The 14,160-nt window shown below is 44.3% G+C and overlaps 1 protein-coding gene and 1 pseudogene across 1 annotated transcript; one reads left to right on the top strand and one right to left on the bottom strand.

The window, feature by feature from the left end:
- Positions 1-579: 579 nt before the first annotated feature.
- CD1D (CD1d molecule) lies at positions 580-3,677 on the bottom strand. Its single transcript, XM_056123546.1, has 6 exons — positions 3,617-3,677; positions 3,002-3,268; positions 2,378-2,656; positions 1,574-1,852; positions 1,127-1,220; positions 580-1,016 (listed from the first exon to the last, which is right to left on the bottom strand). The coding sequence occupies exons 1-6, from the start codon at positions 3,675-3,677 to the stop codon at positions 995-997; spliced, it is 1,002 nt and encodes a 333-aa protein (XP_055979521.1). The 3' UTR covers positions 580-994.
- Positions 3,678-11,595: 7,918 nt separating this feature from the next.
- On the top strand, positions 11,596-13,263 carry LOC130031886 (protein Red-like; annotated as a pseudogene).
- Positions 13,264-14,160: the final 897 nt, after the last annotated feature.

Raw genomic sequence — 14,160 nt, 5'->3', positions numbered from 1 at the left:
CTCCCAGGACAGTGCTGCAGTGCTTATTTTAGAAGAAGCAGAATGTGTTGGGACCATGTCAAGGAGTATAACTTTATGACTATCTTTATTCTTTGTGTTATTCATTTCAGAGGCCATGCTTTTTTGTTTGTTTGTTTGTTTGTTTTTGCATTTCAGAAGCCAGTGTCTGGGTGTGGGGGGCAGGTCAGGATTGAACTCAAAACCGTGCACTTGCAAAGCAGAGCAGACACTATCACTAACTATCACTAAGCTCCTGATTGTTGTTCATGATTGACCATTTGAATTGAGAGAAATATTCCTCTCTAGAGTAGCCTTCCAATTATAATGCACATTAAAATGAGACTTTTTCTCTTGACGTAACTTCAAGTTAAAGATTGAAACACCTCTGTTCCCTACAACTTAACTTCCTTTGAAACAAAAAATGTTCTTTTTTTTTATAAATTGAAATTCACAACAGAAACAATTTCCTATAACTGCCAAGATGTCAGTCTGGACAAACTTTTTATAAATGAGATTTGGGGTATTTAACCAAAGTGTTTATAAAAATTTGAGTCAACATCTTACTATCAGTTTTATTGATATGAAAATCCAGATATTACTTTACTTAGAAAATGCAGATTAAAGCCAAGCAGGGTCATACTTTATAAGTAAACATTAGCATGTGGATCTACTTCCTTCAGCAGGACAAATGCTTTGTAGTTCACCGCGGACTCCACCAAACAGTAATCACATGCCTTTACGTGCGTTGGTTCTTAGCTGTTTGTCCCTGAGAGGTAGCTGAGTTTGTACTTCCCTCTTTGCAGAGCCAATGGGTTTATAAACTTGTAGTTTAAGGAAAGAGAACTCAACTCTTCATAGATAAAACACTAAAAGAGTGCGAGAACAGTTGCCTTGTGATAGTTCCCTGCTTCTTAGAGGTACCTGCTCCTTCACCTTCATTCCTGAGCACAGAAGTTAGGAACTTGACATTTTGTGTTCCAGAAAGACAGGAAAGTCATAAAATATCTTGATAGGAGCTGTAAGAGAATAGAAAGAGAGAGACCACTGAGACAAAGGGGACAGAGGTTCAAAGGGAGAGAAAATACGGAGGGGTTTGAGTGTAGGAGCAATGATAAGGGAGACTTACCAGGGCTTCTTAAACCTGATGAATAAGCCTCCACCAATCAGGAGCAGCAACAGTATTACCAGCACGATCAAACCCACAGAGACATGCTTCACCTCTGTTTGGAGGAACAAAGGGCATTTCTCAGCAAAGGATCATTCCTGAGTCCATATCCCCTAGACCCTCGTCTGGACACTTATAATAAAATAGAGCTACTTTCTGAAAGTTCCTAATACTCTCTCCTGGGGCACAAGTTCTCCTGGGATTCTTAATCTGCTAGGAACTGTACATTTTTAGTATTGTCTTTCTTGTTGGAGTTCTATCTTTCCTGTCCGGGAATCCTCTTCTTCCAGCTCTTCTGACTAGGAATCTCATCCCTGAACCTGGTTGGGGGTGCCAACTCCCAGTCTTCCTCCCAGTTTTTCTCTCTAAGCTGTGGATTCTCCTTCCATGGCCCCAGTTCTTTCTCACCCCAGTAGAGAATGATGTCCTGGTCTCCAAGACTGCTGTGTTTAATGTGGCATGTCAGGCCTGCTGCTTCCCCAGACACGACATCCAGGGATACTTGGAGAGACCATGTCCCATCTGCATTGGGCAGGATATCCCCTTGCTGAGTGCCGGGCTGCTTCTGCTCACCCCTCATCCATGTCACCTGCACAGGCTTAGGGTAGAATCCTGAGACATGGCACACCAGCAGCAATCGACCAGGACCAAGGGCGGGGCCACGAGATAGCCAAGCCACAGGTTTCACTGCATCCAACAAGGCAATGGGGGTAATGTTAGAGTGAGGAGCCTGCATTCCAGGCTCCCAGCCTCATAGTAGGCTCGTGTATGTCACCTTTAAACCTCTCACATACTCCATTTATTTGTGTCAGCTTCATTAAAATGCTTTCCCCAAAATCCATCCCCCATACTGATCCAGATTTCTCCAGACCCCCACTCTGTCTTCCAGGCCTCCCATGTCAGCTGTACAACACCAAGCATACATCAAATCTAATCTGTCTTCCCGTCTTTTCACTCAAACAGGAATCCAATCAGACACTCAATGTTTGTTGAATTTGATTACTGAAACCCAAAGGGAATTCAGTGTGTGAATCAGCACCTCTGCAGTGTGGGTGAATGAATGCTGAGACCGAGGCTTCAGGAAGTGGGGGGGGGGGGGGTGTCAGAGTCATTCCTCCATGTGTGGGTCTGTACCTTGCTTCCTCCTGAACCCCCTCTTCCTCTGATGTGCCATGAAGTGCAAACCCTGGCAGGAGCCAAATGCACACTGACCTTGCTTCTCCAACTCTGATTTTCCCATCTCTACGATGCCTCTGACAAACTCCGGACAGGTGTCATTGAGGAGCCACTGCACTGTCTCCCTGGTCCCCCGGTCTTGGTTCATCACTTCACAGACCTTGTCCACCCATTGTGGGGCATCTGGGGCTGGCACCCAACAGGTTCCTTGGAAACTCAGGATCTCTGTTCCTTGAAATGCTACATGGAGGAAGACTTCTGGAGAACTTTTGGGCTTCACATCACATCCAACATACATCTGGATATCAAAGGGATCTGAGGAGAGGAATGAACAGAGACTGAGACATGTTTAAAGGATTGAAAGAAATTAAGGAGAAACTCGTCAGTCTGGGGACTCAAAGCAAGGAGAGAAGGGGAACTGGAGAATGAGAAATCAGAGTCTAGAAACTCTGAGGTGGAAGTGGGATTAGTGGGATTAGAGGGTAGAGGGAAAGAGTATCTCACCGGGAGGGCCAATCTCTAGGTATGGCTTCTGCTCCACTCTGCCCTTGGGCAAGTTACCTAGCTAGGCTGGGGACTCAGAAGGTCTCAGGGGAAGATCTGGAGGAGGGGGGAGGGGGGTGCAGGACAGGGTGAGCAGCAACCCATCCCTCAGCTCACAGTTTACTTGCAGCATTTTGGCGAATTCTTGCACGTCCCTGGTGAAGCTGCTCCGATAAACTTGAAATAGATGTTGTAATTTCTGCCACTGCTTGTGTGTGAATGTGCCCTGAGACCAAGGCTTCAGGAAGCGGAAAGAGTTGGAGTCATTCTTCCAAGTGTGGGTCAACAGCTCTCCCAGCCACAAGGATATATCTGTGCGCCACCCGCTGCTGTTGGCGAAGGACGAGATCTGGAGACAGCGGAAGGGCACAGTCCCTTGAGAGGTTGGGAGACAGGGAAGATCTGCAGAGCATGGGGAACGGCGGGAAGGGGTGGGGGGTGGATGAGGGATAAATGTAAAGGGAAGCAAGAGAAGGAAGGGGGGAGGAAAAGAGAAAACAAACAAACAAACAAACAAAAAAAAAACCAGATTGGGCAAAGGCATGGGGAGCGTGTCTAACTAACTAAGAGCAGCTCTCCCCATCCCTGCACCTGGAGCCCAAGCCTAAACCGGAGTCAAAGGCAGGAAGAGTTCCAGCAGGATCCTGCAGGTGGGTTCATGGTTTCCGCGAAGAATCCCTCTCCATCAGGAGTCTCTCTCCTTGTTCCCCTCTGCGGGATGTGGAAGCTCACCCTCAGAACTCGCCCAGATCTGGTGAAGCTCACAGAGCAGAAGGAAGAGCAGCCACCTCATGTCTCTGAGCGTGGGTTTCTGCACCCGGCTCCCGCTGTGCAACCAGCTGCCAGAGCCTGAAGTCCGCCAGGGTTTAACCCCGCCCCGAGACCCTGCCGAGAGGCCCCGCCCCAGCCTAGCGCAGGGCGGAGCTTTTGATCCTTGGCTGCCCGGTTCCAAGCCCTGATAAGCTTAGGCAGGTCTTGCAGTCTTGTCTCCTGCTCCCTTTATCAGAGAAAGGAAGGTCGCCCGTGCAGTTAGCTCTTTTGAGGTGCCAAGAACCCTAGCTGGGTCCTTGAAGTTCATACATGAACAAACCCGTGTTTGCCAAAACTGGCACGAAAACTTCCTGTTTCGTTGCGGAATTGAAACAGTACGTGGGAACCCTATAGCTGCAATTTAATTAATTGTTTAATTTAAAATATCTAGGCACCACGATTTACAATCGTTTCATGTTAGATTTTCAAGCAATGTTTCAACATCTATGCCATCAGTATCAACCAATGCCCCCAGGTGCCCTTCCCCCACCCAGCCTGCCTCCTTAACAGGCATAATTTAAAAATGAATCACTGTAGTTGAGATTTCATGCTTCAGTATTCATGGCTCTGTAGTTTAGATATATGCATATATTACAAGCAGGGTAGAATATGTTGTTCTTATAACTCTGACCATTTAAAATGCCAAATGAGAGAAAGCCCTGTGTTTGATCCCTGGTACCTCAAACCTCCCACTCCCCATCTTGGCGGTGTAACCTCCTGTGACCCTCCAACTTGACCACCATCACCAGGGCTCTGCCAAGTGTGATCCTGATACTAGATACGAAGAGAAAAGATGGAAGGTACCTCATCTTCTGCCTCAGTAGCAACTGTCTCTAGGCGAAAAGATGATTGGTGGTTTCATTTGCTTTATAAACTTTGGTGCTTTTCAATATTTCTGCAGGTCCAAGTACTTCACTTACTATATCTACTACATCATGAAGAATGAAAATTAATGTTCTCAGTTGTATGTTGATAAGATTGGAGTGACTGCATTTGTGGAGTATAAACTCCAGTATAAACACTGGAGTTTGAGGTACCAGAATGGGCGACTAACACCCAAGAATAGTCGAGATAAGTACCAGCAGGTTTGCTCCATGGCTTGGAAGCTGGCCTCACATGCTGGGGGAAAAGGCAGATCAGATAGAGAAGGGACCACCAAGTAAAGGGTGTTTGGAGGGCCTGCTGGGGATGGGAGATGCATGCCAAAGTAGTCTAAAGACTGACCATGATAGTCATTCAATACTTGCACTGCAGACCACAATACCCTAAAGGAGAGAGAGAGAGAGTAAAAGGGAATGTCTGCCATGGGGGGGGAGGTTTGGAGGGATACAAGGAACATTGGTGGTAGAGAATGGGCACTGGTGGAGGAATGGGTACTCGATCATGTATGACTGAAACGTAAGCACAAAAGTTTGTAAGTCTATAACTGTACCTCACAGTGATTCATTAAAAAATAAAAAAATTTTAAAAAAAGATTGGAGTGATTAGCTAATATTCTTTGTGATTAGCACATCTCAATATTTTATGCCAGTGTTCTCAGCCTCTCCCATTGTCTTTCTCTCCTCCTCACCTTCCTGGCCTTTCCAGTGGGGTCTCTGTTTCCACATTCACCCAATCTCTAAATAAACCCTCCTTTTATTTATTATTTTTTTTATATTTATTTATTTATTTATTGAATCACCGTGGGAAAGGTTACAAATATCAAATCACCGTGGGAAAGGTTACAAATCTCAGTCATGCAAATATCAAACACATTTCCCTTTACCACAACTTATTTTTTACCATGAAGAACCCCAATAAAACCCCACCCCCACCCCTCCCAGTCCCTGTGGGGTAGATGAATTCTAGTTAACACTCTATCTGCTTTGATTAGATTCATTGTTTCAATAAAAGATTCACCACTATTATTTAGAGTTTACCCCCCCCCAAATCAGACATAATGAAAAAGCATTGTGAAGTGATTTGCTTTCTACAGCTGGGTTCAAGAATTAAATGTTGGTTTTGGATTTCTGCTATTTTACTTATTGACCCTGGAAGTATTTCTACTGAAAGTCAGATAGTTAAGAAATTGGTTTCTGTGCTCTGGAGTCGTGGCCGTGCTAGAGAGCCGCTAGTGGGGGGCAACTGGTGGCCTTGGTAGGGCATGAAGGGCGGACCGAAACGCCCCCCTTCCCATGAGGTTTTAGTCGCCCCCACACCCCCGGCTCATACCTGCTGTCCACAAGGCTCCCATGCGGCCGCCATCCTTCTTTCCAGAGAAGAGAGGGCGAATGGGGCAACACACTTTCCCCTCTGGCAGACTTGATGGCCTGGATTAATGCATAGTCCTTTCACTTTTCTGCTCCAAGCTGCTGGGTTCTGCATTAAGTCCTTGTGCTTCTGGGGCTGTGGCCGTGCTGGAGAGCTGCTCGTGGGGGGCAACTGGTGACCTCGGTAGGGTGTGAAGGACGGACCGGAACGCTCCCCTTCCCATGAGGTTTTAGTCGCCCCCACTCCCCCGGCTCATGCCTGCTGTCCACAAGGCTCCCATGTGGCCGCCATCTTTCTTTCCAGAGAGGAGAGGGCGAATGGGGCAACACCCTTTCCCCTCCAGGCAGTCATGATGGCCTGGATTAACGCATAGCCCGTTCACTTTTCTGCTCCAAGCTGCTGGGTTATGCATTAAGTCCTTGTGTTTCTGGGGCTGTGGCCGTGCTCCAAACTTAACTATGATTTTCAGAGAGAAACGTTGGGTGGTTTACTTCCCATGGATCACTTTGTATATAGAGAGATGTCGCGCGGCCGCATAAGCAGCCGTGCAGTTTTGAGGAAAAGTCCTAGTTCCCGCATACACGAGCTGTGGTTGTAGAGGCTTCTGGTCACCGGGGTTCCATCTGGGGGAGGTGGGATGTGGTACCTACGCCATCTGGGGCTTCCCGATGATCTCGGCTCTTTTTGGAACCTGTTTTTTTTTTTCCTTTGGGATCTGTGGATCCCGCCCTCCATGTTGTCCTTCTCTTCGGCTGAATGCTGTAAATATGGTGCTGGGGGGCGGGCTGTGGGCGTGACTTCCGGAATCTGAGGTTACCTGGGAGTTGTAGTCCCGGCAGATTTGAGAAAAAGTCCTAGTTCCCGCATACTCGAGCTGTGCTTGTAGAGGCTTCTGATCACCGGGGTTCCATCTGGGGGAGGCGGGATGCGGTACCTACCCCATCTGGGGCTTCCCGATGATCTTGGCTCTTTTTGGAACCTGTTTTTTTTTCCCTTAGGGATCTGTGGATCCCGCCCTCCATGTTGTCCTTCTCTTCGGCTGAATGCTGTAAATATATATCTAAACCCTCCTTTTAAATGGGCAGTGATGAGATAATGGCATCTATCTTGACGCATGTCTCCCCACTTCTCTCATCCTCACACAGAAAGAACAAGGCAACAGTGATCAGAGCATTAGAGCATTGGGGGAGGGCTGGGAAGAATCCTCGGGGGAGTCAGGAACCCTGGACAACTCTTCCACCATCAGTCCAGTATCAGCAATTCGATTCTTTTTCCTCTTTTGAAAATTTCTCTTGAATCCACATTCCTCCTGCACCTTCACCCACAGCCTCATCACCATCCTAACTCTTTGCCAGAATTCCTGAAATTGCTTTTCTAAAGCAGAGACCATAATCACTGACATGAGCTACAAGACCATAATCTGCAAGGTTCTTCTTCCTTTCACATCCTCTTTAATCCTAGTTTCACTATTTTGTGTCTTGACCTAGTTGTGTGATTTCTGTTCCTCTACTTTGCATAGCTCTTTCCTGTCACAGATCTTTGCACCAATCGTTTCCTTTGCCTTGAAGACTTGAGGTTTCACTTCTTTTCAGTAACTTAGTTATTTCCCACTCAGATGTCAGATCATGGTCACTTTCTCAGGGGAATCTTCCTAGGCCCTCAGACTCCACATGAACAAAGACAGAACTCTAGAACTCTCTCTGTTGCCACCTCCACACACTTTCTACTAGCTAGTGTTGTAAAACTCTCCTAGTACATATTGAAATGTTTAAGTTTACCTCTGTCATCTCCAAAATCCACTGGAGAACTGCCTGAATTAAAATCATTGTGTCCCCTTAAACTGGTTCCTCATATTCCACTAACATTTATTTTCCCATCTTCCTTTGGTTGTAGTAAAAGCCCTAGAGCAAAGATGTTTCTTACCCTCACTCTAGGATGGAACCTTGAACATAGTCCTAGGCTAAACTATGTTGTGGCCTAGCTTAATTAGCTTAATATCGTCCCCAAACAGAATGAGATAATAAAGAAATATTTACTCCCCTCCCTCACCCCCAAACCCCTTCCAGAGGCTGGAGGTGTGATTCAAGTAGTAGAGCACATGCAAAGCATGGGTGAGACCCTGAGTTAAATTCTCCCTCCACTCCCAGGTGTGGTTCTGGCAGTTCACAAGCACCTGTCAAGCCCCCTCTCCCACCTTACCCTCCCCCACGACTGAGCATCTCTGATAGTAGATCCAGGGCCTTCCTGCATTCCCCACACGATGCAAGGTCAAGGATCAAATGTAGGGTCTCAAATGTAGGGTCTTTTTGTTTTGCTTATATTGATAAGAGATTTATTTTTATTCTTATTTTCCCTCAGTATATTTAAAATATCTTCTTCCTTTAGTTGCTTAAAAGATGTTTTACCACTCTAGGCTTATGCTTTATCACCTGAGCTCTCTTCCTGGCCATGCAATATGTTTTTGATATATCACATGCTACCTTTAAATAACATCACATTATTTCACAATGTGAGAATCAAATACAATTTTTTTCCATTTTCTCTTCCTACTCTTTATGTCTTATTGTCATAATTTTTTCTTTATGTATAACTGCAAATGTGTGAAACATGGTCAGTGTTTTATTTAAATAATACAATTAAAAATAAAAAATGCTCTTGAATATTTACTGTTAATTTCTTTCTGTAGGACCAAAGTTTTATTTAATATCTTCTTTTTCTTCAACCCAAAGAGATTCTTGTTATATTTCTTATAGTGCATATCTGTTACAACAAATCACTAAATCTTTAATTTTGGAATAGTTGTTATTTGTCTTTATTTTGAGAGATATTTGCTGGATACAGAATTCTTGGTTATTCCATTGCCTTTGTTTTGCTTCATTATTGATAAGAGTTTTATTTTTATTCTTATTTTACCTCAATATGTTTAAGATATCTTCTTCCTCTAGCTGCTTAAAAGATCTATTGACAGTCTTTAGAATATCCCATTTCCATTCCATTTGTGTATTTATGCATGCATGTGTATGCTCAAAAAACTTAGGTTTGTTGAGTTTCTTTCTTTTTAAATTAGTGAATCACGTGAGGTACAGTTACATGCTTACAAACTTTCGTGCTTGCATTTCAGTCATACAATGATCGAGTACCCATCCCTCCATTCTCCCACCAATGATCCCAGTATCTTCCCACCACCCCCACCCCACCCTGCCTCTGTGGCCAGGCATTCCCTTTTGTTCTCTCTTTCCTTTTGGGTGTTGTAGTTTGCAATAGAGGCATTGTGTGGCCATTGTGTTTGATCTATAGTCTACATTAGGCATGAATCTCCCAACCCAAGCGGGTCCTCCAAACATCCTTTACTTGGTGTTCCCGTCTCTATCTGAGCGGCCTTTCCCCCCAGCATTTGAGGCTGGCTTCCAAGCCATGGAGTAAACTTCCTGGTTCTTATCTCTACTATTCTTGGGTGTTAGTCTCCTATTATGTTACATTATATTCCACAGATGAGTACAATCTTTCTATGTCTGTCCCTCTCTGACTCATTTCACTTAACATGATACTTTTCATGTTGATCCACTTGTATGCAAACGTCATTGCCTTTATCTTTTCTAACAGCTGCATAGTATTCCATTGTGTAGATGTACCAAAGTTTCTTTATCCAGTCATCTGTTATTGGGCACTCAGGTTTTTTTCCCAGATTTTGGCTATTATAAACAGTGCAGCAATGGACATACAGGTGCAGATGTCATTTCTACTATACTCTTTTGCCTCTAAGGGATATATTCCCAGAAGTGGTATTGCTGGGTCAAATGGGAGCTCAATTTCTAATTTTTTGAGAAGCATCCATATTGTTTTCCAAAAGGGCTGAACCAGTTGGCATTCCCACCAGCAGTGAAGGAGAGTCCTTTACTCCAACACCAGTTGCTTTTGTTCTTTTGGATGTGAGCCAGTCTTTATGGTATGAGATGATCTCATTGTTGTTTTGATCTGCATCTTCCTGATAATTAGTCATGAAGAACATTTTTTCATTTTTTCAAGAGCATTTTTTCATTTGGTCATTTGGGTATCTTCCTTGAGAAAGTTTCTGTTCATTTCATTGTCCCATTTTCTGATGGGGTTGGAGGAGGTCTTTTTTTTTTTTTTGTAAAGTTCAATCAGTGCCTTGTATATCCTTGATATCAACCCCTTTATCCCTTATGTTGAGTTTCTTAAAAACATGACTCCAGCTGAAAGTAGATAAAGGACCAAACATGATAGCCTCTCAGTATCTGTATACCAAACCATAATGCCACAAAGTAGAGAGAGAGAGTATGGGGGAAATTGTCTGCCACAGAGGCAGGGGGAGGGTTGGAATGGGCGGGGGCAGGAGGTATGGGGACGTTGGTGGTGGAAAATGTGCACTGGTGGAGGGATGGGTGTATGATCATTGTATGACTGCTATCTTACAGTGATTCAATTAAATTTTTTGTTTTTTTAAATCTGACTCCAGGGGTTGAAATAATAATACAGCAGACAGGGAACTTGCTGAACTGGGTTCAATCCTTGACATAACTTAAGATTTCCAGAGTTCTGCCAAGAGCAATCCCTGAACATAGAGCCAGGAGTAAGACACGAGCACCTCCAGATATGGTCCTCAAATCATACCAAAATAAAATAAAAACACACAGAAATAAAGCTTTCCCTCTGAGATTATGCACAGGCAAGGGTGTCTACTTCTTCCATTATGATTCAGTATAGTACTGCATATCCTAGCTACATCAATAAGGCAAGAAAAAAAATGGACCTAATTTGGAGAGGAAGTCAAACAAACTGTCACAGTTTGAAAATGACATGATAATATATGTAGAGAGTTCCAAGAAGTTTATTAAAAATGTTTTAGAAACAATAAATACAGAAAAGTAGCATGCTATGCTGAAAATAGACTATAGATGGAACGTGATTGCTGCTCAGCGCCTCTTTTGCAAAACACAGCACCTGAAAGGAGAGAGAGAACAAAAGGGAATGTCCTGCCACAGAGGCGGGTTGGATGGGGGGCATGGGGGAGTGGGAGGGATACTGGGATCATTGGTGGTGGAGAATGGGCACTGGTGGAGGGATGGGTACTCGATCACTGTATAACTGAAACCCAAGCACAAAAATTTGTAAGTCTACAAATTGTACCTCATGGTGTTCACTAATAAAAATTTTTTTAAAAAGAGAGAAAAGTAGCATGCTACAAAATCAATATATAACACTGTAGCACTATAGCCTGTCCTCCTGTTGTTCATCGATTTGCTGGAGTGGGCCCAGTAACATTTCCATTGTGAGATTTGTTGTTACTGTTTTTGGCATAGTGAATACACCACAGGGAGCTTGCCAGGCCCTGCCTTGCGGGTGGGATACTCTCAGTAGCTTGCCGGGCTCTGAGAGGGGTGGAGGAACCAAACCCAGGCGACCCAGGTTGATCATGTGCAAGGCAAATGCCCTACCTGCTGTGCTATCGCTCCAGCCTGATATATAACAATTTATTGCAATTCTATACAGAAATAATAAGCTAGAAAAATATTTTTAGAACGACCCCACACAAAATAGTGACCAAAAAAAATCAACATAACAAAAGAGAGGAACTATGCCATTTAATAAAAGAAATAGAAGAGGGCTGGTGATAAAAGGATGCGGACAAAATGCCAGAGCGAGATAGCGAGCCGTTTTCTAATCCTTTGGTCCCAGATGACCTTGATGTGGATGATCCTCACTCCTTCCACCAATATAAGCTCACCAAGAAGATTCCAGAAAACTTCTCATGACCCCAACGGCTGCACCTACCTCTGCACCGCCCTCTAAATCACGTCATCATGAGATGCCAAGGGAGTATAACGAGGATGAGGATCCAGCTGCATGGAGAAGAAAAAAGAAAAGTTATTATGCAAAGCTTTGCCAGTAAGATATTGAGAGAGAGCAAGAGCTAGCAGAGAAGTATCAGGACCAGGCCAAGGAACGAAGAGATGGTGTGAACAAAGATTATGAGGAAACTGAGCTGATCAGCACCACAGAAAACTACAGGACAGTGGGCCCCACTGCTGAGGCAGACAAATCAGCTGCACAGAAAAGAAGACAGTTGACCCAGGAGTCCAAGTTCTTGGGTGGTGACATGGAACATACACATTTGGTGAAAGGCTTGGATTTTGCTCTGCTTCAGAAGGTACAAGCTGATATTGCCAGCAAGGAGAAAGAGGAGGAAGAACTAATGGGAAAACCCCAGAAGGAAACCAAGATAGATGAGAACCCTGAAAACAAAACTGAATTTAAAACAACGTTTAGGCCGCAATGTTTACTGTATGCTCTTCAAGAGCAAAGCATATGGATGGAATAAGCTGTTCCTGCCAGGCCACATGGCCTATGTGGTGGACCTGGATCATGAGTATGCAGACACAGACATCCCCACCACTCTTATCGGCAGCAAGGCTGATTGCCCCACCATGGAGGCACAGACCACACTGACAACAAATGACACTGTCATCAGCAAGCTCACACAGATTCTTTCCTACTTGAGGCAGGGTACCGGTAACAAGAAGCTCAAAAAGAAAGATAAAGGGAAGCTAGAAGAGACGATGCCTCCTGTGGCCGACATGAATATATTTGAAAACATTGGGGATTATGTACCTTCCACAACCAAGACACCCCGGGACAAGGAGCGGGAAAGATACTGAGAAAGGGAGCGTGATTGTGAAAGGGACAGAGACCGGGACAGAGAGCAGGAGAGGGAACGGGAATGGGAGCAAGAACGGGAGCAGGACCGTGAGAGAGGAGGAGGAGAAAAAGAGACACAGCTACTTCGAGAAGCCAAAAGTGGATGATGAGTCCATTGATGTTGACAAAAGGACCTGCATCTGCCAAGGATTTGATCAAGTCCATCAATGAAAAATTTTCTGGTTCCACTGGCTGGGAAGGCACTGAATCGTTGCAGAAGCCAGAGGACAAGAAGACGCAGCTTGGAGATTTCTTCGGGATGTTCAACAGTTATGCCGAGTGTTACCCAGCCACGATAGATGATATGTCTGTGGACAGTGTTGAGGAGATGCATTACAGCAAAATGGACCAGGGTAACAAGAAGGGACCCTTAGCCGATGGGACTTTGATACCCAAGAGGACTACAGTGAATATATGAACAACAAAGAGGCTTTGCTCAAAGCCGCGTTCCAGTATGGCATCAAGATGTCTGAAGGGTGGAAAACCAGAAACTTTAAGGAAACCAACGACGAGGCAGAACTTGATTGTCAGTGGAAGAAGATTAGTCCAGTCATTGAGAAGAAGAAGAAGATGGGGTTGAGATCAAAAGACCAAAATACTGATCTCCATTAATGTACAGAAAGAGGCTCTCCACGGATGTGTGTCCCATTGCTCTTTCTTCAGTTCTTCAGTTCCCAGAAAAGTCACAAGGTTTGTGTGTGTGTGTGTGTGTGTATGTGTGAATGTTTATAAACTTTTACTGTAGAATCATTTGGCTCCATTAAAATTGGTTATCCTGGGGCCCTTGGGGCAGGGCACACGGTGTGCATGTGTGAGGCACAGGGATCAGTCCCTGGCTTCGCATTGCCTGTCTTTTCCCCCAGCACTGCTGGTTGTGGCCCTAATGAACTCTGAACACCTCCAGAAGTAGCCCTTACTATAAATAAATAAATAAATAAATAAATAAATAATAATTAAACTTGCTTTCTTCTGTATCCTGAAGTATTTAGATAGTTATCAGTTCTACTGATTGTTTGCAGTCAGGCCTTGATTTCACATGCAGAAAGTCAGCTGAATCCTTTTCTGAGCACTAAATTTCTAGATAGTGAGTGGTAGAATGGGAGGGAAGAGGGAGGAATAACTTTTACTGGTGGCCAAGAGATGGACAGATGAATGGATTGAATGATTTATCTCAATTGTCTGGCTCATTTAGGTCTCTCTTGAGACTTACCTCTGGGCAGAGAACCTCTAGGCACTAGGGTCAGCCTAGAAGACTGCCAGTCTGACCCTAAGGCTCAATCTTTTATTTATTTACTTTTTAATTTTATTTTCAGAGAGTTATTCATAGTAATTAGTGACATTCAGTATTTCAACACCAATCCCACCACCATTACACCTTCCCACCACCACTATTTTGAGTTTTCCCACCATCATCTAAGCCTGCCCCAAAGGCAGATGCTAAATAATTTATTTTGTATTGTTTATTATGAATAATTAAAAATGACCCAAAAAGGTTTCCG

This window comes from Sorex fumeus, unplaced genomic scaffold, assembly GCF_029834395.1.
Source record: "Sorex fumeus unplaced genomic scaffold, SorFum_2.1 ptg000047l, whole genome shotgun sequence".
Lineage (NCBI taxonomy): Eukaryota > Metazoa > Chordata > Mammalia > Eulipotyphla > Soricidae > Sorex > Sorex fumeus.
The sequence above is the reverse complement of the archived record's forward strand: the minus strand, read 5'-3'. Positions and strand labels throughout refer to the sequence as shown.